The sequence below is a fragment of the Podarcis melisellensis genome (assembly GCF_964234715.1).
Source record: "Podarcis melisellensis genome assembly, chromosome: 3".
Lineage (NCBI taxonomy): Eukaryota > Metazoa > Chordata > Lepidosauria > Squamata > Lacertidae > Podarcis > Podarcis melisellensis.
In genome coordinates, this window is record NC_138530.1 from 38,107,756 (window position 1) to 38,128,236 (window position 20,481).

General features: G+C 45.4%; 2 protein-coding genes across 6 annotated transcripts in view; one reads left to right on the top strand and one right to left on the bottom strand.

The window, feature by feature from the left end:
• AARS2 (alanyl-tRNA synthetase 2, mitochondrial) overlaps positions 1–12,411 on the top strand; it is a 31,501-nt gene extending 19,090 nt beyond the window's left edge. For both annotated transcript variants that reach the window (XM_081905646.1, XM_081905647.1), the window contains 9 exons: positions 822–962; positions 1,812–1,949; positions 3,163–3,272; positions 4,030–4,138; positions 7,194–7,316; positions 8,677–8,787; positions 9,898–9,981; positions 10,710–10,820; positions 11,464–12,411. In XM_081905646.1, coding sequence (XP_081761772.1) covers positions 822–962; positions 1,812–1,949; positions 3,163–3,272; positions 4,030–4,138; positions 7,194–7,316; positions 8,677–8,787; positions 9,898–9,981; positions 10,710–10,820; positions 11,464–11,628 — 1,092 coding nt within the window. In that variant the 3' untranslated portion in view covers positions 11,629–12,411. The remainder of the gene's footprint in view (positions 1–821; positions 963–1,811; positions 1,950–3,162; positions 3,273–4,029; positions 4,139–7,193; positions 7,317–8,676; positions 8,788–9,897; positions 9,982–10,709; positions 10,821–11,463) is intronic.
• Positions 4,156–20,481, bottom strand: part of LOC309366806 (uncharacterized protein) — a 29,700-nt gene continuing 13,374 nt past the window's right edge. For 3 of the 4 annotated variants that reach the window (XM_081905643.1, XM_081905644.1, XM_081905641.1), the window contains exons 11-19: positions 19,435–19,561; positions 18,679–18,830; positions 18,299–18,456; positions 17,561–17,729; positions 17,265–17,345; positions 15,512–16,451; positions 14,603–14,798; positions 13,872–14,047; positions 12,550–12,811 (exon numbers count right to left, since the gene is read on the bottom strand). In XM_081905643.1, coding sequence (XP_081761769.1) covers positions 12,695–12,811; positions 13,872–14,047; positions 14,603–14,798; positions 15,512–16,451; positions 17,265–17,345; positions 17,561–17,729; positions 18,299–18,456; positions 18,679–18,830; positions 19,435–19,561 — 2,116 coding nt within the window. In that variant the 3' untranslated portion in view covers positions 12,550–12,694. Of the gene's footprint in view, positions 6,157–12,549; positions 12,812–13,871; positions 14,048–14,602; positions 14,799–15,511; positions 16,452–17,264; positions 17,346–17,560; positions 17,730–18,298; positions 18,457–18,678; positions 18,831–19,434; positions 19,562–20,481 lie in introns of those variants that run through there. The other variant, XM_081905642.1, reaches the window with a different exon arrangement.

Consider the following 20,481-nt stretch of genomic DNA (forward strand, 5'->3'; position numbering starts at 1 on the left):
TTCCAAAACAATGAAATCCTTCTCATGAATCATTTACTTCTAATAGGTAAAGTGGTTTTGATCCTTGTTTCCTTTGAGGGAGTTTACTATTTATAGTCTCTTTTGAGGAATAAGCTCTGTAGCAGAAGTGAAATGTCATATCGGGGATTTCCCATATGTTAATGCAGAATCTTTTAGGCTGTTTTAAGCCAAGCTTGCTTTTGTTATTTAGCTCAGGTGGTGGGCTGTTAAACCAGCCATGGCTGGTGTTTGGGCTATCAGGGGGTTTAATTAATTGCTGCTTATCTAGTGAATTTATTGGGAAACAAGTGTTGCGGATATAACAAGGACTCGGTTTTCTTTGGCTGTAGAAGACTGACTCTCTCCCTCCCCTACCTTTCCATAGCCAGCAAGGTAGTTCGTTCTCAGGTGCGACTTCACTATAGGTGCAGGCACTGTCCCCTTGCATACAGCTGTGTCAAATCTTGGTGGTGGTGGAGATGGGCACACAGCTCATGGACAGACAACATGCTGTGCATGCAGGAGGTCTTGGGTTCAGTCTCTGCAGTCTCCAATTACAACCGATCTCAACTACTGGGACTGGGGGAAAACCCCACCTAAGAGCCAACCAAAATAGCCAAGGTCTGACTTAATATAAAGCACCATGATTTATGAATTTGTAAGTTCAGTCTGCTAGTGCTATGCATTCATTGTGTCCTTCTTTTCTCCCCCGTCCCCCAACCCTGGATCTTCCTATTCTTCTTCCCCTGCCCAGGAAAACAAGGCAATGTCCACCAGTACTCCTTTCTCACCCCAAACATTGTGTTTTTGTTTGCTTTCAGGCCCAGAGGCTGGCCTGCATGACAAACCACACAGCCACCCACCTGCTAAATTTTGCGCTTCGCCAGGTCTTGGGAGAGGGTACGGAGCAACAGGGGTCCCATGTGACTGCTGAGTATCTGCGATTTTCCATCAGCACCAAGGTGACTACTGGGGTCTCCAAATTGCTCACATTAGAGCAGTGAGGGCAATGGGGCGTGTGGCTCATCTGGGAAGTTGGGCTGCAGGCATCAGCCCAGCACTTCCTCTCTTCTTCTGGCAACTCTGGAGTCCGGCCACTACTGCTTTAGGACTGGACTGATTGTTGCTCTGTGTTCTATGAGCCCCAGGCTACTTTGAGCCTGGCTATGGTAAAATTATCAGAAGAGCTCCATGGTGAATAGGGTCCTTTAAAACTACTGACAGCCCAGAATGTGCTTCCCTTGGTGGAGGAACATGTAACTGCTGGTGTCCCTTTGTGGTAAATTAACAAACGGAAAAAGGTGCTTGTTACTGTATTTGCTTGCTTGACTGTTTCCATGTGAGTTCAAGTGGAAGAGACTGTTGTGTTTGCCGGAGAGCTGGAGACAGTGAGGAAGAGTGGTTCACAGGATCTAATTTTAGAGTCTGGAACTGCAGAATAGGGCCTCGGCCTGCAATGAACACGATAATCCAATATCTGATAATCCGCAGAGAAGTAGACTTCGCCCAACCTTAACTGCTCAGATGGAAGCTCTATGCTTTTACTAAAGCAAATAAAGGAACTTATTTAAGTTCCAATATTTTTCTTAGCCTAAGATGATTATGAATATTCAAAAAACTGTGGTTCAGGACACCAGCGTTGAGAACTCTGTTTTGTAGATGGGGAAATCGAAACATAAAAGTATGACCCAAAATAGAACCCTGGAGACCAGACACCTATTCCTCTGAACTTCTAGCCATCTTGCAGTACTTAATTCTTCATGTCGCGTAACATTGCATCATTCTGATGAAAATATCACCTGCTTCACCAGGCTCCCATAACGATACAACAGCTGCTAGACGTAGAAAAAGTGATGCAGGAGGTGATCAAAAGGAATGAGGTGGTCCATACCGGAGAAGCCCCCCTCAAGCTGGCAAGTGCTGTGCAAGGACTCCGGAAACTAAATGAAGTAAGTCGGGGAGGACAGTGACCAGTGGCAACCATGCAGCTGGTGGGGTGACAATTGGTGTCACCCAGGGAAACTGCCCAGCATTAGGGGCCAGTCGTAAGCACTTCTTCACATAAGAGCACAATCTGGCACCAGTTTACAACCTTTATGCAGCTTTTGTGGTGCTGTATCCTAGCCTTGTAAATAACCCCACAAAGTAGCCTGCAAAAATGATTTCTTAGACTTCTGGAGGCTGGTGGAAGGGGCTTCTGTCCTCCCACAATCTACTTGGTTTCTCTGCTTGACTCAGTGTGCTTCAGCTGTGAAAAGGGCAAATTCCACGCTAGGGGTCATTAGGAAAGGGACTGAAAATAAAACTGCCAAAATCATAATGCTGTTACACAAATCTACAGGGCAGCCACACTTACGATACTGTGTACAATTCTGGTCACTTCTCCTCAAAAAGGATACTGCAAGCTTGTTAGAAGGTTCAGAAAAGCACAACCCAAGTGATCAAGGAGATGGAGAAATTCCCCTATGAGGAAAGGTTGCAGTACTGCAACCATTTGAGTTTCGAGGAAAAGCGAGTAAGAGGCGACATGATAGATGTTCATGAAATGATGCAAGCCATGGAGAAAGTGGGCAGAGAGGAGTTTTTCTCTCTCTGTCCTAACACTAGAACTCGTGGACAGCCAAGGAAGTTAATGGTTGGAGGATTCAGGACAGGTGAAAGGAAGTCGTCATTCACTGTGGAACTCGCTCCCATAGGAGACAGTGATGGCTGCCAACTTGGATGGCTGTAAAAGAGGATTCGACAGCTGGACTCTGCCGACCTGCAATTCCAAGCAAGTGGAGATAGAACATAGCCACTGTGACTACAAGCCGTACCTCCACATTAGTAGTCACAGTGGCTATGTTCTATCTCCACTTGCTTTGAATTGCAGGTTGGGAGAGTACTCCCGTGCTTCTGGTTGTGAGCTCCCAACAGGCATCTGGTTGGCCTCTGTGAGAGCAAGATGCTGTGCTAGATGGGCCACTGGCCTGATTCTAGCAGACTTTTTTATGTTAGGAGAGGCAGCACACTCCATCCTTCCTCTTCCAGCCTGCGTGCTATACCCTGGCCACCTGTCTACCATACCAGGCTGCAGTATGTAGCTGCTTCTTTTGGTTTAGTTTGCCACAGCCTTATAACTGCAGATAATCCTTCCTTCCTTCCTGCCCTCCCCTTTTTCAGGTGTACCCAGATCTGGTGCGAGTAGTATCCATAGGGGTTCCAGTGGAAAGAGTGCTGGCTGCGAAGTCTAAAGATGCCACGTCCACCTCCGTGGAGCTCTGCTGCGGAACGTAAGTGTCATCCTTCCTCTTAGTTTCTCTCAGATAAGAGAAACCTTTTTCAGCAGCCCTTTACTGGGTGCCTCTGAACTGGCACTCTTTCCCCTTCCTTAATCATAGCTGTCCTCAGGCCCAAGGGGAAGGCCAGCATCTGCATCATTGCTTTGATACAGTTTTACATACGATTTTTGACCACCTTATAAGCAGCAAGTATTGTTTGTTGATTAAAAGAACCGTACCTAGCAGTTACTAAATGCTTTCTTGTGGATCAGCTACTTCCTATTTCTTTGTAGCTTCAGTAGTAACATGAAGGTGATTCATTCTTGCTATATTGGCAAAGGGGCTGATTTTTAAAAATGCTGTTGAAATGCAGAATTATATTTTTTATTGTTTTCACCTTGGCTGTTTATCATCTCCAGCAAATGAATTACTTGAGTATCAGGGAGCATAAAGTATGTACGTTTCTTGCAAGCATTTGAAATCCAAAGAGCACAATTGTGACATTGCATGTAGTAAACAGCTGGTGTGAGATGCCAGGATATGCTCTCTCTTCAGCACACTACGGACTTCCTTGACTGACAGTGTCTCCTGAAGGTCTTTCCCACCTGTTACCAGGAATTCTTTTTAACGGGAGAGATGGTAGGGGTTCACTCTGAAACCTTTACGTACACAACACTTGTACTCTTCCATCGACTTATGACCCCTTTCCAAAATAAAAAAGGGAATTTGATGGCAATGCTGACACCTGCCATTTGTTTCTCCTGTCTAGGCACCTTCTGCAGACAGGAGATGTACAAGACTTCACTATCGTTTCTGAGCGGCAGCTGGTTAAAGGAATCAGCCATATTGTTGCAGTGACCAGAGAGCAAGCCAAGCAAGTAAGGCTGGATTGCTTTTGTCTGATGTTGCAGATGTGCACAGGTTGTCTGCTGCTGTTTTGCTCTGCTTCACTGCATGATCTTTAGAGGGCTCCTAGAGTGCTTCACCCGCTGCCTGACGCAATCACAAACACTTGCAATTATTTTTCACCAGTTGCCTCTATTCTGCTGCTCACAAGCAGATGCACTGGTTGGCCTTCACCCCTGATCTCATGGCAAGAATGCCAGAACCTCATGCCCTTGCTTCACCCTCGCCATCTCCAAATTCAGCAACTCAGAATCAATCAATCAATCGAACAAGTTCGCCTCCTTTGTGTTATCATTCATTGTGAAGAGGCTGTGATTGTGAAAGGAAGTGGGCTCAGTCTGTATGGGTGGCGAGTAGGGTAGACCACAGAGAGAGTGTATAAGCAAACAAGGAGCCCTGCAGGCCATAGAAGCTTCTCTGCCTGATTAGTGGAAGCTTCATACAGGTCTCTCTCTGGCTCTGACCATTGGGGAGATGTCTTCCAGGACTGAGCAAGCACATTGTGAGACACAAACGGAGCTCTTTCAACATCCTTTTCTACCACTGCTTTTCGTAGTACTCCACTTCCTTTTTGAAACAGGGTCATAGCATTCCACATTAGCTAGCTTTTGACTAGTAACTCCTTGTCCTTCTCTTACTTCAATTCCCTTGACCCCTCTTCTCTCTCTTTCCCCACCCCCTCAAACTTGGGGGGTCATTTCTTTTTTGCTCTGGCTCTTGCTGACCACTAACCGCATCTGGCGGCTTCAGAGCAAAAAGGCCCCGTTAACTTAGGTGCCTGCTAGGTGGGCAAGCAGCATTGTCTTCTGCCTTCCCCTTGGCTGTTGGTGGCAAAAGATTACATTATTCCCAAGGTTCGTATTTTTGCCCTGGCACTTGTGCTGCTTGTCTAGTCATCTCCTCCACTGTTACATTTTTGACAAGGTTCAGCCTGCCACGGAGGAGAGAAAGCTTCAGGGCAGGCTGGCCCAGATTACTGAAAGCGCTGACCCGAGGCAGCTTTGTGTCAGTGGTTCATGTTCACCTGCAGCTCCCTTTTATGTTTATCTCTGAAGGGAGCTGTTCTCATTCAGGCTTGTGTTTGCTAAGCAGATGGAAGCAGCTACGGCGATAACTCAAAGCACATCTTGCAGCGAGAAGCCAGAGTAGGCAATTATGTGCTTGCTCTGCTCTTACAGCTACTGATTTCCTGCAACTGGAGCTTAATTCTTCTGTTGGTCCAAGCAGATTTGGACAACCGTTTTGATGTAGAATGCTATTTGCATACTGTTCCTAGGTCAGGGGAGTGGAGCTGCTTCTCCCGTTGCCCCCAAGTGTCGCTGGATTATGACAACCATCTTCCCTGACATGAACTGAGGCTCATAAGAAATGGAGTCCCCCCCCCCCCCGCCATTCGGCATCTGGAGGGCCACAGGTTCCCCATCCCTGTCCCAGATGTAGCACACAAATCATGCAGTAAACAGTACTGCATACTTGAGTGGTAAAGATCAAGCTGTTTAGGGTGCTTCCTAAGTAAGGACATAAGAGTGCTGGATCAGGCCATCAAGAGTGCTGGATCAGTGCTGGCCCATCTAATCCAGAATCCTGTTCTCACTGTGGCCAGCCGGATGCAAGCAGAACATGAGCACAAATGCACCCTCCTCTCCTGTGGTTTCCAGCAAGAAGCTGCTCCAGCAGCTGCTAGGCCTGTTCACATAGTTGGCTATTCTGGACTCTTTTGATCTTCTGCTTTGAGTATACATAAAAAGTGTGGCAGAAATTTGTGACAGCCCAAGCTTTTTCTTTTCATTTGTTAAAAAGGACCTGGCTTTTTGCTGAGGAGCGTCGATGGGCATACTGTATAACCGGAAACCTCGTCTAGAAGTAGTTGACTTTCTCTTGTCCTCTGATTTTCTAATTTGGTGGCACCATCAAGGTCTTTGAAATACTAGCTTACTCCAGAGCTGGAGAAAGTGGATTGGCTCCCTTCCATCTTTCGGTCGCATGGAGCCTAGCAGGCGAGAAGGAATGAGATCAGCTTCTCACTATGATAGGAACCGATCAGATGAAGAGCAGATCAGTAAAACAAATAGACTCATCAGGGCTCCTCTCTCTTTTTTTAATCCATCCCGTGTGCCTTTTATCTTTGTGCAAAACCACAATTTGTGGAATGAATGCCACAAATAATTATCTCCTTGTTTAAAACAGTTGAGGAAACTCAGGCCCTTGGGACTCTTCCCAGACCAGACTCCTCGCTGCCCTTGCTCTCTACCCCTTCCTTCAGTGCTTTTGCCTAGCTGGAATGTGTCCTTGAACTGAAGTCATCCCTGTTGCTTGTCTGGATAGGGAGGGGTGTGTGTCTGTGTGTCATGGCTCCCTATAGCCGTGTCCTCCCTAAAACCATATATTTCCTATAACCATGTTCTCAGGGTGGCTCTCAGCAACGAAAGACCATAGCTCAGCAGCAGAGTGCACACTTGCATGCAGAAGGTCCCATGTTCAATCCCTGGTCCTTCCAGGTAGGGCTGGAGGAGACCCCTGCCTGAAACCCTGAAGAGCTGCTGCCAGTCAGGGTCAGTCAGTACTGAGCTAGATGGACCAGTAGACTGACTTCACAGAAGGCTCTTGTCTTTCTCTTGCCATAGGCTACAATTTCTGAGGGGATTATGTGTTCCCTGTGTGGTATATCAAATAATCCCAAAGGCAAATTGGTGTGGGGGGGAAATAACTCTAATTTCACTCTGTCACTGAGCACTTTCTGAAAAGGATCTGCCTCCCTATTTTTCGCTTGGTTTCTGAGCCAGCATGTATCAGTGGTGACAAATATCCAGCATAATTTGAGATACTATCTCTATCTCAACAAAGTTAATTAGCAGTCACATAAACCTAATCTAGTAATTGCACAATGCCCAGGGCTCTAGCCCTTGAAATAAACTCCCAACAGGCTTGTGACTGAAAATGGTTACACCCTTTGAATTGCAAACACAACCTCTTGCCCTTTGTATGGTTTCTGCCGAAAGGGGTCAGACATTTTTATTACTCTCTTAGGCTCGGGAAGCTGGCCAGGCTTTGGCTAAGGAAGTGGACTCCCTCACGGTGCGAGTGAAACTGGGAGGAACTGTGATCGATGAGGCCCAAAGACTCTCCAAAGAAGTTGGCCAGCTGACTATTGTGAGTACTTTCTCCCTCCTCACAACAAGGGCTCAAGAAAGGTTTTCGAATGCTTCTTGAGGATGTGTTTCCCTGCTCGTTCCTTGTTCTATGAATCCTGTTGAAGTTGAAATAATAGCTAGCTTTCCCCGAAGAGGCTTTTATTTCACCTTCTAGCGACCATATCAGTCTGGTTGAAGTGCTCTGTGTTTCATGGCATAGAGGGTGAGGTGTCTGGGTGCTGCAATGAAGAATCTGCTGAGGTCTTATCAACTCCCTCCCTCAAAAGCCCATCTGCGTGGCCCTGCGCAATAGAAATAAAACACTGCCTATCCTCCACTTTGGGTTTGGGGTTGTTGTTTTTTTAATTGGTATTTCCTTTTATCAAAAGCATATAATGCAGTAACATAATAAAAAATAAAGAAAAAACACACAATTGAATGAAAACTAAATACAGCACCACCACCACCCAAAAAATACACATTTGGATCATTTCACTCACAATCCCTGTGGGGAAAAACAATAGTTATTTATGCTAGAGGGTAGTAACATTCTTTTTCTTAAAAAAGATCTGCTTTAAAAAGTATATTAAAATACTGTCCTCAGGGTCTTACGACATTCTCACTTGAAGCTGAAAACTTAGTAAGGATTCCAAATAGTATCGTATTTCACAGGAGTCATTTGAACATTGTTACCATCATTTATATACAAAATAATTTTTGCCAAGTAGTTGCATATGAATCTTTGTTTATCCTCTAGTGCACTTTTATTTTTAGTCAATTTTTCAACAATTCTATGAGAATGGTGGTATATATGTGTAATTAAAAATAATAAATCTTGTTTTGTTGTATTAAATTTAATTTCTAGGAACACTATAGCTGTCACTGAATAATACTCCCACCACCAATGTGCCCTTATGTTTTTTATAGCACCAGCATTTTGGGGAGATATTGGGGTTAATATTTGATAAAATCAGAAGTATATAGTGCTACCTAAAAATCACATTCAACTTTCATTGTCTTTTCTTCTTCCTCCTCCTCCTCTCCTCTTCTTCCGTCTAAGTGACTTCTGCTATTGTCCTATCCTCCTTTCCATTAATTTTTAAATAAAATAATGACCAGGAACAGGAGCACAGCTCCAGTATTGGAGAGCTCTGGCAGAAGCAGTTGACACCACTGCAATACACTACATGGTTCATACTTTGCATGCAAGTCCATCACATCCAAAGGGCTAGTCGTAATTGAGGCTCTTTTGCTAGGAAACAGGCTTCATTCTTTTGGTCATAGGAGTCAAAATTCCTCTCTTCAGTTGCATCCCTGGAGCATCTTTTCATCCCCGCCCCCCGCGCAATCACTGGTAACAGAGCCAATTTGTTTTGCAGATCGTGGACAGCACCACAATACCTCAGTGGCAGAAAAGAGAGCTGCAGGCCACTCTTAAAACTCTGCAGCGAACAGCCAACACAGCAGTTAGAAAACTGGAAATCAGACTGGTAAGAATCCAGCAGCAGATCAGCCTTGTAATCTGCAGGCATGACAGAAGTATGGGAAGCTTGTCCTTTTCAAAGGAGTGAATTTATTACCAAACTTTTCTGTAGAGAAAAAGAACTCTAAGCAGCTCTGTTATCTAGTGTTCTAAATCAATTGCTTTTAAAGCAACCTTAGTCCACTCTCCGATGAATGGCTCCCAAGCACAGTTCCCCTCAAGCTCTGAAGACCCAGGGCTCTGAAGAACCGAGTGTTCTTTCTGGCATACATGAAGGAATGAAGCTTCCTAGGGCTGGTTGGCCTTCCCTTTGCCACAGTTGAGAGGCAGGGTGTGCGTGTCAGGGAGAAATGAACAGAGAATCTGGCATGCTGCTTGCTGTGTACTCTTCATTCTTTTGTATCAAAAAAGCCTAACATTTGCACTAAGAAAACTCAATTCAATTTTTTGGCAAACAAATTATGCAAAAAAAATTCCCACATTTATATAAACTTGAAATTTTTTGCTTAAGTTGACTGTTTTACATCTCTTCTGATACTGGAGATTCTGCCAAATCTGGTGCTCTTTCAGAATGGACGCTAGCTCTCTTGAGAGGAAAGAAAGCTGTGGTGAAACGGCAGCTGGGCATGCCATGAGCCTGAAGCAGAAAGAGCAGAGTTGGTTCCGCTAACCGCTGGACACTGAAATTTCTTACATATACTGCCTGCCTGTTTCAAATCTAACTTCCCAGCCAGAACAGTTAGATAGTACTCATTAAAAGGAGCAACATTAAAATTTTAGGAAAATTCCTCAATAAGCTCCATATTGAAAGAGAAGAGCAGTCCTTACCAAACTTGGCAAAGGTTCTGGTCAAATAAGTGCAGCTTCATTAAAGAAGCCAAGGTGTAAATGGGTGCTAAATTTTCCTGCCCCATCCCCCTTAAGATACCTAGGAAAATTGTTGCTAGGAATGGCTCCTGTGGGCAAAACAGGCATGTCCCCTGGGCATCATTTTTTAAAATGGTGCTTGGCAGAGATGTGGATGTGCATTTGGAAGCATTTTCTCCCCTATGGCACAATTTTTATGTCTGCTACATAGTGCACTGCTGACTGCATTCCCCCTACCCCCTTTTTCCAGGCTGCAGAGAAAGCAGATGACCTGCTAGCAAAGTATTCCAACCAGCCAGTCATCATAGATACCATCCCTGTTGAGTCGCACTCAGTAAGTTTCTACCAGTTGTGCATTTCTTTTGGAAAGCAAGGGTAACAGGCAACAAGGGCCAAGCTGCATTAGCTACCTGTGAGCAAGTCCAACTTGTCCTGTTGTGGCAGATCATTCCTTGAGCTCAGCTCTCACAGCTGATGATACTGTAAGGATTTTGGAAGGCCAGAGAGAAGGTAAACCTTGAGCTCCTCAGCAGATTGGGCATCCGTTGAGGGTGGGCTTGCTGGCATGCTCTGAAGATTTTTGTTGAAGAGAATTTCCCTCTTTCTTTCTTTCTTTCTTTCCCCATAACCAGTACAGTGGTACCTCGGGTTAAGAACTGAATTTGTTCTGGAGGTCCGTTCTTAACCGGAAACTGTTCTTAACCTGAGGTACCACTTTAGCTAATGGGGTCTGCCGTGCGATTTCTGTTCTCATCCTGAAGCAAAGTTCTTAACCCGAGGTACTATTTCTGGGTTAGCAGAGTCTGTAACCTGAAGCATCTGTAACCCGAGGTACCACTGTACAAGTTCGTTTTTTGCATCTATTATCATCCAGTTCCCCATAGGCTGCCCAAAGTGTACCAGAAACACTTCAGAACATCAAAATACACTTTAAAATTCCAGTGGTTTTTCATGTGCTTAACCTTCTTAATCAAAATTGTATATATAACATTGCAGGTCTTTGAGGGAGCATTTTAGTGTAGCAAACACAAGGGATTTTATTTTAACTTATGCTCTTTCTAGGTCCTGATGAAAGTGGTCAACCAGTTATGTGACAAGGTACCAGGGTCCTCAGTGATGTTGCTAAGTCCACAAGCTTCTGGCCAGGTGTTCTGTGCCTGCCAGGTATCCAAGGTAAGGAGGATCCTGCCCCTTGGCTAATAGCTGACACTGTTCTCTGGAACATAGAATGCAGGAGCCTCATACAGTAACTGTTTCCTATTGCAGAACATAAGTTTTGAATTTTGGTGCTGGTGCTTTCATTAAGTGGTGGAAAAACCATTGCAAATTTTCATTGCCATAACAGTTTGAATAAATAGAAAACACAAAGCCCACTGCTTGATGGTCTTTCCTTGAAAGGGTCTAGATAAGGTTTCAGAACCAAGGAATGACTAATTCTGTACTCTGCATAAATGGGAGAAATTGCAAAAAGGATAGAGTTTGGAATTAGACAACCATAGAGGTGCAAGAAATCATAGCCATGGAAGAGGACATGTAAACCCCATGTTCTGAATTTTAAGGAAATCTAAAGTTTCTGCATGCAAATTTCTGTATCAGAAACAGGTTCTGCATGTGTGCAGTGAATCCATTAAGAGTGCATAATATGCACATTCTGTGAAGGTAAGGTTTTGCAGCTGTAATGTTGCCAGTCTATCAGCTTTGAGTAACAAAAGTCCAGAATTGGAATGACTAACACCAAGTTGCCTACATATTTGCCCTACGGGGCCATTCCTGGCAGTTCAGCTAATTTTTCCATTTTTTTGGTCTTCTTCCCCAGAGTTCCTTGCCGGTGTTTTCTGCTGCTGACTGGGCCCTGGCTGTCTGCACTCAAATGGGAGGCAAGGCAGGTGGTTCTGGAGTTGTAGCCAGGGGCAGCGGGACAACCAGTGACTTGCAAGGAGTTCTGACAGCAGCTCTGGAATATGCAAAGAGCAAACTCTGATTCCTGCTTGCAAGGTCAATGTGTCTGTGCAAGAACACCGAGATGGGACAGTGGCTTGGCTGCGATTGCTAACAAGATCTGTCTACAGTGGCTAAACAGCACCTGTGGTAGTCAGAACAGTAGATCTGTCTTGGACTGCAGCTTCTTTTGCAATATTGAGGTGGCAGAAGAGTCTGGACTTGCCCATCTGGTCATTCATGAAACATGATTATTGCATTTGCAGATAATGGTGTGAGAGGAGCAAGGCTGTCCCATAAATGCAGAGGAAGGTAGCAGACAGTGACATAATGAATCTGACCACCAATAGGGCTGAGGGCACTCTGGTGAGAGGAAAGTAACTACAGTATTGCCATTATGATAATGAATAGCAGAGAGGCACACTCGTGATTTACTTTGGGATGAGGAAAGATGGGAGCTCTTTTTCCCAGGAGACCAAGGCCTATAAGTTCAATGGAGCTGATTCCAACATAGTGTAAGGCTACCATACTGTGCATATATATGTTTGTTCAGCAGTCTAGCAACAGAGGTTTCAGCCCTGTACTGTTTTATTTAAGCAGATCTTTCAATCAGGAAATTCTCTCAATATACAAAGGAAATCTACTTTACACAAATCATTGTTTCTGTATTGCCTAGATAACTTTCATCATCAAAAGTCATCTTTGAGACTCTGAATCTTATTATAATTTCCCCAAAATGCATAGTAACCTTTTGACCTAATAGGAAAAAAGTTTTGTGACCAACAAACTGTTAATTGCATAATTAAAATGGAGCCTATTGCTGCTACTTAATCTTTATTTTGTCCCATTTTCAACTGTCTCCAAGTGTTACGTTTTCTGTGATATCATCCTGGCCAACAGCAAGGAGTACATGTGTGCATGCAACACATACATGTTCTCATCTGCGCAACCCCCTGGCTGTGAACTTGCTCTTGGGTGCCCCTCTGTTACATCAAGCTAGCTTTTGGGGGGGGAAATCATTCTAAAATGCTCCATAGTGGCTTCTGGCTGCCACTCAGCATTCATGCAAAGTCTTGGGATCTGAATAATGGTGGTACCTTCTTTCATGGTCAAGTGAGCACCGGCACATTGGGAAGTGAGGGAAACTGAAATCCAGTTGACCTCTTCCTGTTTTGAAACCCAGAAGAGCTAGTCTTGCTGTGACTCGTGAGTTCTTTGCTCATGCCCTATGGAGAAAAGGAGTTACTGTATTAGTGTATTATCATTTTCTAGCCTAAAGTGACACTGGAGTGCATCAGTGTTTCAGCAACAACTGCAGGGCAATACCTAGTTGACACACACAAGCTTTTAGCCCACCAAAATTCAAGTCCCTGCAACCGGGATGGGGAACCCTTGGCCCTGCAAATGTTGTTATAATCCCTGCTCTACAACAAGGAATTCCAGGTATTCCATTAACTTGCTGAGTGTCTTTTACAGATCATGGTATTCTCTGCAGAACTACTACAACCCATTAAAGATTACTACTATTGCATATGTAAAAATGTTGTCAAAAAGACCAGGTTATGAGGCCATAAAAAACAACAACAGAGGGTAGGCATTTCTGAGAGATGATCAACTCAATTCATCTGCTCCTGCTCTCTAGCGTAGGCTCATGGGACTAAAAATCTTCCTTGAATAGGGAGATTATTGTTCAAAGATAAGCTTTCCAGCAAGTGGTCCTATACATTGCTTCCAAGACTGCTTGTTGTAATTTCTTGCTTTTGATGCCATTCTGCCAAACACATATAAAGCCTGCAATGAACTGTTTACATTTTCAGCTATTCTGTTACATTCTGTTTAATTCCAAAGACAACAAATACTACCATTATTATATCTATTGTTGGCATACGTATGCACCCTTTGAGCGTGGAAACGAACCAGAGACTGCATTTGCAACAGGCTCCCAGGCATAGTCATCTGGGTGTAAAAGCGGGGGTGGGGGGGACTTAAGTTGGCAGCATAACTCTCAGCTACAGCAACAGAATATGCTGGTTAGGGTTGTTTGTGCAACACTCAGGAGCTGTTATCACCAAATTTGGTGATAGCTTTGTCTTGTGATGCTCTGAGTTGTTGCAGAGGAGGAACTACTTTCTTAGATGAGAAGCAGCTTGCGGGAACATCAGCCTGTATCACTTAGCAGGGAAAGCCAACACTCTCGCCAGACTGGTTTGTACTTTCACTCCTCTCCCACTATTCTAAGCAACTGAATCCTAGGAAACTGTAAAGAGCGCTATGCTGCATACTGACCTGTAGTGTGAGGCCTTTGCTGATGGAGAAAGTGTAAGTGAAACCCTCCTGACCCCTGCTTTGCTGGACTTCCCTGGACCGCTGGAGCGGTGGCAGTTGAAGAAGCTGTGTTGGTGGCCCTTGCACCTTTTCGAGCATGGCCCGCCTCTTCTGGAGGAGGAGCTGATTTCTCAACACTGCAGAGAGGGAAGACCTATCAAAGCTGTTTCTTCTCTCAGTGTGATGTACTGGTAAAACACATGGGTGTTACTCTGGAGAGCTTTTACTGTGCAACCTTTACTCCCTGTTCCATTAAACACGCTATGCCCCAAGACAAAGTCAAAGTCAGAAATTGGACAGAGCTGATTTGCACTTTTACTGTCTTGAAAGTGGACTTTCTGCCAGGAGGCCGAAGCATTTTTCTAAGATTGAATTAGACTAACGGGCTACCGAGACCAGGCCCGTTTACCCTGGCAGTAGCCAGCCATCTGCTGCCTCTGTTGGAGGTCTTTTCCAGCATTCTCACTTGTGAGATCCTTCCAGCGGAGAGACTGAACCTAGGACTTTATGTATATTTTGCATTAGAACTACACAATTGCACTTAATTTTCCTCACACATCAACCAGGAGGGCAAAACATGTTTTGCCACAGGGATTGCCTATGTTAATGCGCGCACACACACCAATGGCAGGATCTCTGCATTGACATTTGCCATTTTCTTTCTTCTGTTTTCCAAGTGAAAATAAACCCACCTGGGGCTTTTTGTGCGCTTGCAGGGGACTGCTTGAGCCAGTGTTTTTGGAAAGCGGCCCAGTACGGCAGCAGAATATTAAAGACTGAATCCTTCAACTCATCAAACAAGCTTGGAGGCGGCACTGGAATCTCTTCCTGTATGGCCTGTTCAGCTGCCCGGATAGCTCTTCCCAGCCTCCGAGTATCCACTGCAACCTGGAGGGCAGGAAGCACACATTCAGCATCCTGGACTTGGGAGCATGCCAAGATAACCCACAGGAAACATCCTCCCTGCCCACGGCTCTTCCAGCAGCAGAATAAAGCAGAAGCGCTAATTTGAGGTCAAGCGTGTGTGCTCTCACTCACACCATTTTCGTACTACTCTGGCCTCTGTTTGGGTATAATCTGGTTTCTCTGCCCGAATGCTGAGAGGCAGCAGCTGCGCGCAGGCAAGGCATTCCCCAGATGCAATGAGTCAGGGACTGTGAGAAGCTGAGATTAATTCTGCTGGCAGGAGACTGATAGTAGCATTTAATTATTTTGGAATTACTGATCTGCAGGCAACACCAACAACTAGTTTGCCAAAGCTACTAGCTTTTATTTATTTATTTAAATTTGTATACCGTCCTTCATCGGTAGATCGCAGGGCAGTTCACTGCATAAAAATGCAAGCTAAAAACACAAAATATGTAATAAAAACCACTGCTGCCTAGGAAGTCTGGTCCACTGTCAAACAGCTCTTTGAATGCACCTCCCTTCCCAAATTTACCTCTTTAGGAGCAGGCTCAAGGGAGAAAAAATACAGCGGGTGTTGCTCCCTTGCCACGCCTGTTGTTTGGAGGTATAAAATAGGGAGCCTTTAACCCCTTGTGCAGGATGTTTCCCTGTCACATTTGCTGTCTGCCCCTTACCCAGGAAAGGTGTCGTACCTGTAGCCGGGGCTCAATCTGAGAGTTGAGAAAACAGTCACGTATCACATGGACTTTCTTCTTCAGAAGAGCCATGTCAGGCCAGGCGTGGTGGGCGTTCTTGAACTTTTGCACCTCCAGTAGAAAATGGAGGCCGCTCTCCAGCACAGGGGGGCCATGCCCCTGGAGGTGTTTGAGGAAATGGAGCATCTCGATGGTGGGCCAGCCCTCTGCAGCTTTCCTTAGGGACTGCCAGAAAGAGGTCTTGTCCCCCTTAACAGGTTGAGCTGTGGCTGCTGATCCATCGCGAGCTTTCTGGCTCTTTAAACGTCTGAGAGCCACTTTGGCAGCAATGGAGTGTAGGAACGGTTCCAGCTTCCCCCAGCGCTCCTCTGGGATCTCGGAGGGCTGCACCCCATGCTTCCTCAGCCCCTCACTCATTTCATCCCAGAACTGCTCAAAAGCAGGGGCCAGAAAGGAACGCAAAGAAAGCCGGATTTCCTTCCAGCTGGAGTCACTTATCCCTCCCCCGGCTACCTCTTGCTTTAACCTCATCTTCAGCTCTTCTGGGAAGCAGGCACTTGATCCCACAGCTCCTGGCTTGTCCCAGATCTCTAGAAGCCTCGTCACACAACACAGGCGCTTTTCACTCTGGGCAGCATCCTGGCAAGCCTCCACTTCCTGGAGCAGCCCCAGAATCCTTTGCAGCGCCACATCCTGAATTTTATGAGCCACCTTCCTATAAACTTTTAAAACAACGGCGTTGCTGAGCAGGTCGGGTGCATTTTGAGGGGTGGGCACATCTTGAGGGCTTGGTGACCTCTCTCCAGTTGTCTCTTGCTCAGCAGCACTTCCTGTGCAGTGAGACGTCATGGCTGCCTTCTTCCTGCTTCTTTTCCTGTGTCTCCCTCTGCCTTTATGGTCATGATGTGGCCAAGCATTCTGCCTCCGTTTCTTTATCCTGCAGGAAGGGCCACACAAATGAAGATCATTGCAGAACTTGGGAATCACAGCTTCACGTTATCATTCGATATGAAGCCTCCCTGCTCGCAAAGTATTAGCCCATAAATATTTATCACTCAGAGGACTTGGGGGGGGGGGAGAACTATATTCCAGAGGTGTATCAATGAAATGCAAATTCCATTTTAAGAATAAATCACCCAGATCACCAAAGAATGGTGCATTTGATTTGATTTTTGCAAAATGTAAAGGGACTGCAGTAGTTTGGGTTTCACCTGGGTACTGAGTGAGGTGGGAAAGGTCTAAAGATGGGTGGGGATGGCCTGAGAAAGCAACCTGGACAGGAAGATAAGAGCTTGGGCAGAGAAAGCAAACCCTGTTCTTTCATTTCAGTAACCATGACCAAGCTCTATTTGCAGATTTTGCACATGTATTTTCAAACTTTCCTTCACACCTATGAGGGCTAGAATCTCTCTCTCTCTCTCTCAAATATATAAAAAAATGAATTCACAATAAGCGAAATACTTTTAGATTGTGTTGAAAACCGCCCTGTTAATAGCTTCTGCTACACTTTAAGTTCCATATAATGGAAAGGTTATCAGCAGACCCAGGGGAAAGCCAGACATTTGCTGGTACCTAAAAAACTTTAGGTACCCTGTTCTCCCCAGATATTACTTTTCATTCATTAGATTATGAATTAGGATATTGTAAGGGCACAGAGGCTAACAGAACAGCATCTTTGTAAATCCAGGCCTCTACTAAATAGAATTCAGCATCTAAGTTGCTCCTTTGTTTCCACAGCATTCTGTATTACCTCTCATTTCCCTCCTGTTTTACTCTATCGCCTTCACTCATGATACTTTGGTCATCGTCATGAGATTCTGGTACACAGTATCTGCAAAAAAGAAAATTAGATGGCAATTTCCCCCCTTTTACAATCAACGAGCTTAAAAATTATTTGCAAAGAGCACTGGCTGACTGGCAAAAGGATATTTAAAGTTTTCTTTACTGACTCTCAAAACCCATTTTGTTAATAAAGCAACAACTGGGTTTAAACTCAGACTACACCATCTTACATGGTGGGACAGTGTAGGACAGCTTGGGACTCACTCAAGGAAAGTTGTGACTTCATGGCGAAGATAATGGAGCCACATCTCATCCAGAACAGCCAGGACATAGGGAACCACTGGTTCAAAAGTGGAAGGCTTCAGGTCTTCACTGCCAAAGGAAAGCATCCTCTCAAGATGCTGGATGTATTCCAGTATAAGGGCACTAAGCCCTGCAAGGAAAGGAAAAGCAGAACACAAGGCTGGCTTAAGACCCCCATCTTCAAAGTGCAGGTTTGCTATGATAGTTCTTTGGATGAGCTATTACTTAGACACCAAGTTTCCCCATGCAGTACTACAATTCCCAGCACCCTTAACAAACTACAATTCCCAGGATTTGGGGGAAAGGTGTTTGCTTTAAGGATTTGGTGTGTATGCTGCCTCAGTGTTAACAGCTCTGTGTATGCTGCAGGCCTGCTATTTCTCTCTCTGGAACACTCCTCTCAAATTCCTGTGTGTGTGTGTGTGTGTGTGTGTGTGTGAGTGAGAGAGAGAGAGAGAGAGAGAGAGAGAGAGAGAGAGAGAGAGAGAGAGAAGAGAGAAGAGAGAAGAGAGAGGTGCAATTTTAACTGTGGTCTTTCCCATCCCTGGCATGTGCTCCCCAAGAGATAAACTCTGAAGGACTGTGGCCCTCAACAGATCAAAGGGTTCTCACTCCTAACAGACCCAGGTTCCTGCCACCTCAGAGGCATATGACAGAGCAGAGGTAACAAATGCTGCTCCACATTCCTGGACAGCTCACCTGTGTTGCATCCCGCATAAGACACCATAAATGTCTGAAAAATCTGCCAAGCAATATGGTGAATTTCTGACTGGCTTGCCTCCTGCGCCCATGCAGCCTCATAGAGCTTCAGCTTCCTCCACAGCAACAGGTTGTGGGTCTTCTGAGGATCCTCAAACCTGAAGGGTAAACCAGGAAAGCTGCCTCCCTTAGCTTAACAGAGAACTGGAAAAATGCCGCCAATAAAACCAGGAATATAAGGAGGCAGCTGGTCTGCACAAGGCTGCGAAAACATTCCCCACAAGTGAATATCCTTCCTTGCGTCACAGATAGGAAGCAACACACACACACCCCGACAAAGAACCGTAAATGTTCAGGCTGCTAAGAAAAGCGTAACTCACCGAGTCAAGTAGTGAAGAAAGCCGTCACCATCCCCCAGGTCACACATCAGTACCTGGAGAAATCGGGTGGTCGTCAATGTTTCAGAGGGGTCTGCTGGGAGGTCCAGCTGCTTGCTTGGACCAATTCTACTTTTTCTGTTCCTCCTAAATTGCTGAAGCAAAGATGGACAGATATCACAGCCGTAGCAAAGAGTCAAATGTTCCTTCAGGGCCTCACTGCTAGATGGAGTGGAGCAAGGGCTAGAACTGTGTCCAGATTCTCCAAGGCCATTCTGAAACTCAGCTTATTTGATAAAGCAGAGTTACCCTAAATACATACTTGGTCACCACGACTACCAGTGAAAGCCTGGAAGCATGTATTGGGAATCTGCAGCTATCCAGATGTGACTGAAATCCTAGCTCTCAACAATCCCAGCTGGCATGGCCAACGGTCAGGAATGATGGGAGTTGTGGTCCAGCAACATCTGGGGGGCACAGCTTCCCCACCCCCTGCTTTAAAGAGACCTGGCTCACCCCAAATTCTCATGTGAGTTTCCCACAAGTCCCTAATATCAAGTCACGTTAATTTCAAGTCACCTTAACTTAGTCAATTACAGACCATGGGATGATCAAACTGCTGGGGGAGGGTTGCAGCAGCAAGAAATTCACCAGCATATCTTACATCAAGAGAGTTATTTATGATCACAGGATAACAGTATAGGTCAGAAATAAAACAGAACCAAGCATTCTGTGATTTTAAAGGGTTGGTACGCACACCATTCTCGAGTCTTCATTTCTCATTGTGTCCCTTTGGTCATCCACAACAGGAAGCAATGCCGCCATGTTAAGAGAGGACAGGAAGTCAGTACTTGGGAGGAGCTCCTTGTCGACTGGGAAGCCTGAACTGAGCCAAAGTGTTCAGAAGTGTTAACATAAACAGGCTGGCATTATTTTGAGCCAACAAACAGCCTTCCACTTTCCCCATTTGAAAAAGAGAGGGAGATGACAGGACATCAGCAAACTCCTCAGCTTGAGGAAGACAACAGAGAATGCAAGCGCCCTGAGGAGCCAATTTGCACATTATAGTCACCACATGAAGATCACTTTTAAATGTTCAGTGTAGCAGCTGTTAATGTGTAACAATGAATGTGAATTTTACCTTCTGTACAGAAGGCTAGTTTCTTCACACATCCCTCTCTGGCCTCCAACTAGGCAAGCAAGAGGCATTGCCAGAGTTCAAGGGCACATTGCAGCCTGGCAATAGCACCCAAGGAAGATGCAAAGCTAGGCTGGTGAGAGGTGTGACATTGGGAGAGTCCCAAGTGCTAGGCAGAGAAGCATGGAGGGTTGCATTTGGCCCTGAGGCCCGAGGTTCCCCATCCCTGCTCTAGTGTTCCATGCATTGGTAGGAGAGTGGATTAGATCACCCTTTGGCCTCCCTTCCAACTCAATGATTCTGTGCAATAATCCAAGCTCCCGTTTACCTGCCCTAGATCTCTCATAAGAACATAAGAAGAGCTTGCTGGATCAGGCCAATGGCTCATCTATTTCAGCATCCTGTTCTCACAGTAGCCAACCAGGTGCCCGTGGGAATCCTGCAAACAGGAGCTGAGCACAACATCACTATCTCCTCCTCCGAATTCTGGCATTCAGAAGCATTTCTGCCTCTGACTATTTAGGCAGAGCATAACCATCATGGCTAGTAGCCATTGGTAGCCATTATCTTCCATGAATTTGTCTAATCCTAAAGCCATCTGAGTTGGTGGCCTTCATTGCCCCCTGTGGGAGTGGTTCCATAGTTTAACTGCATGAAGAAGCGCTTTC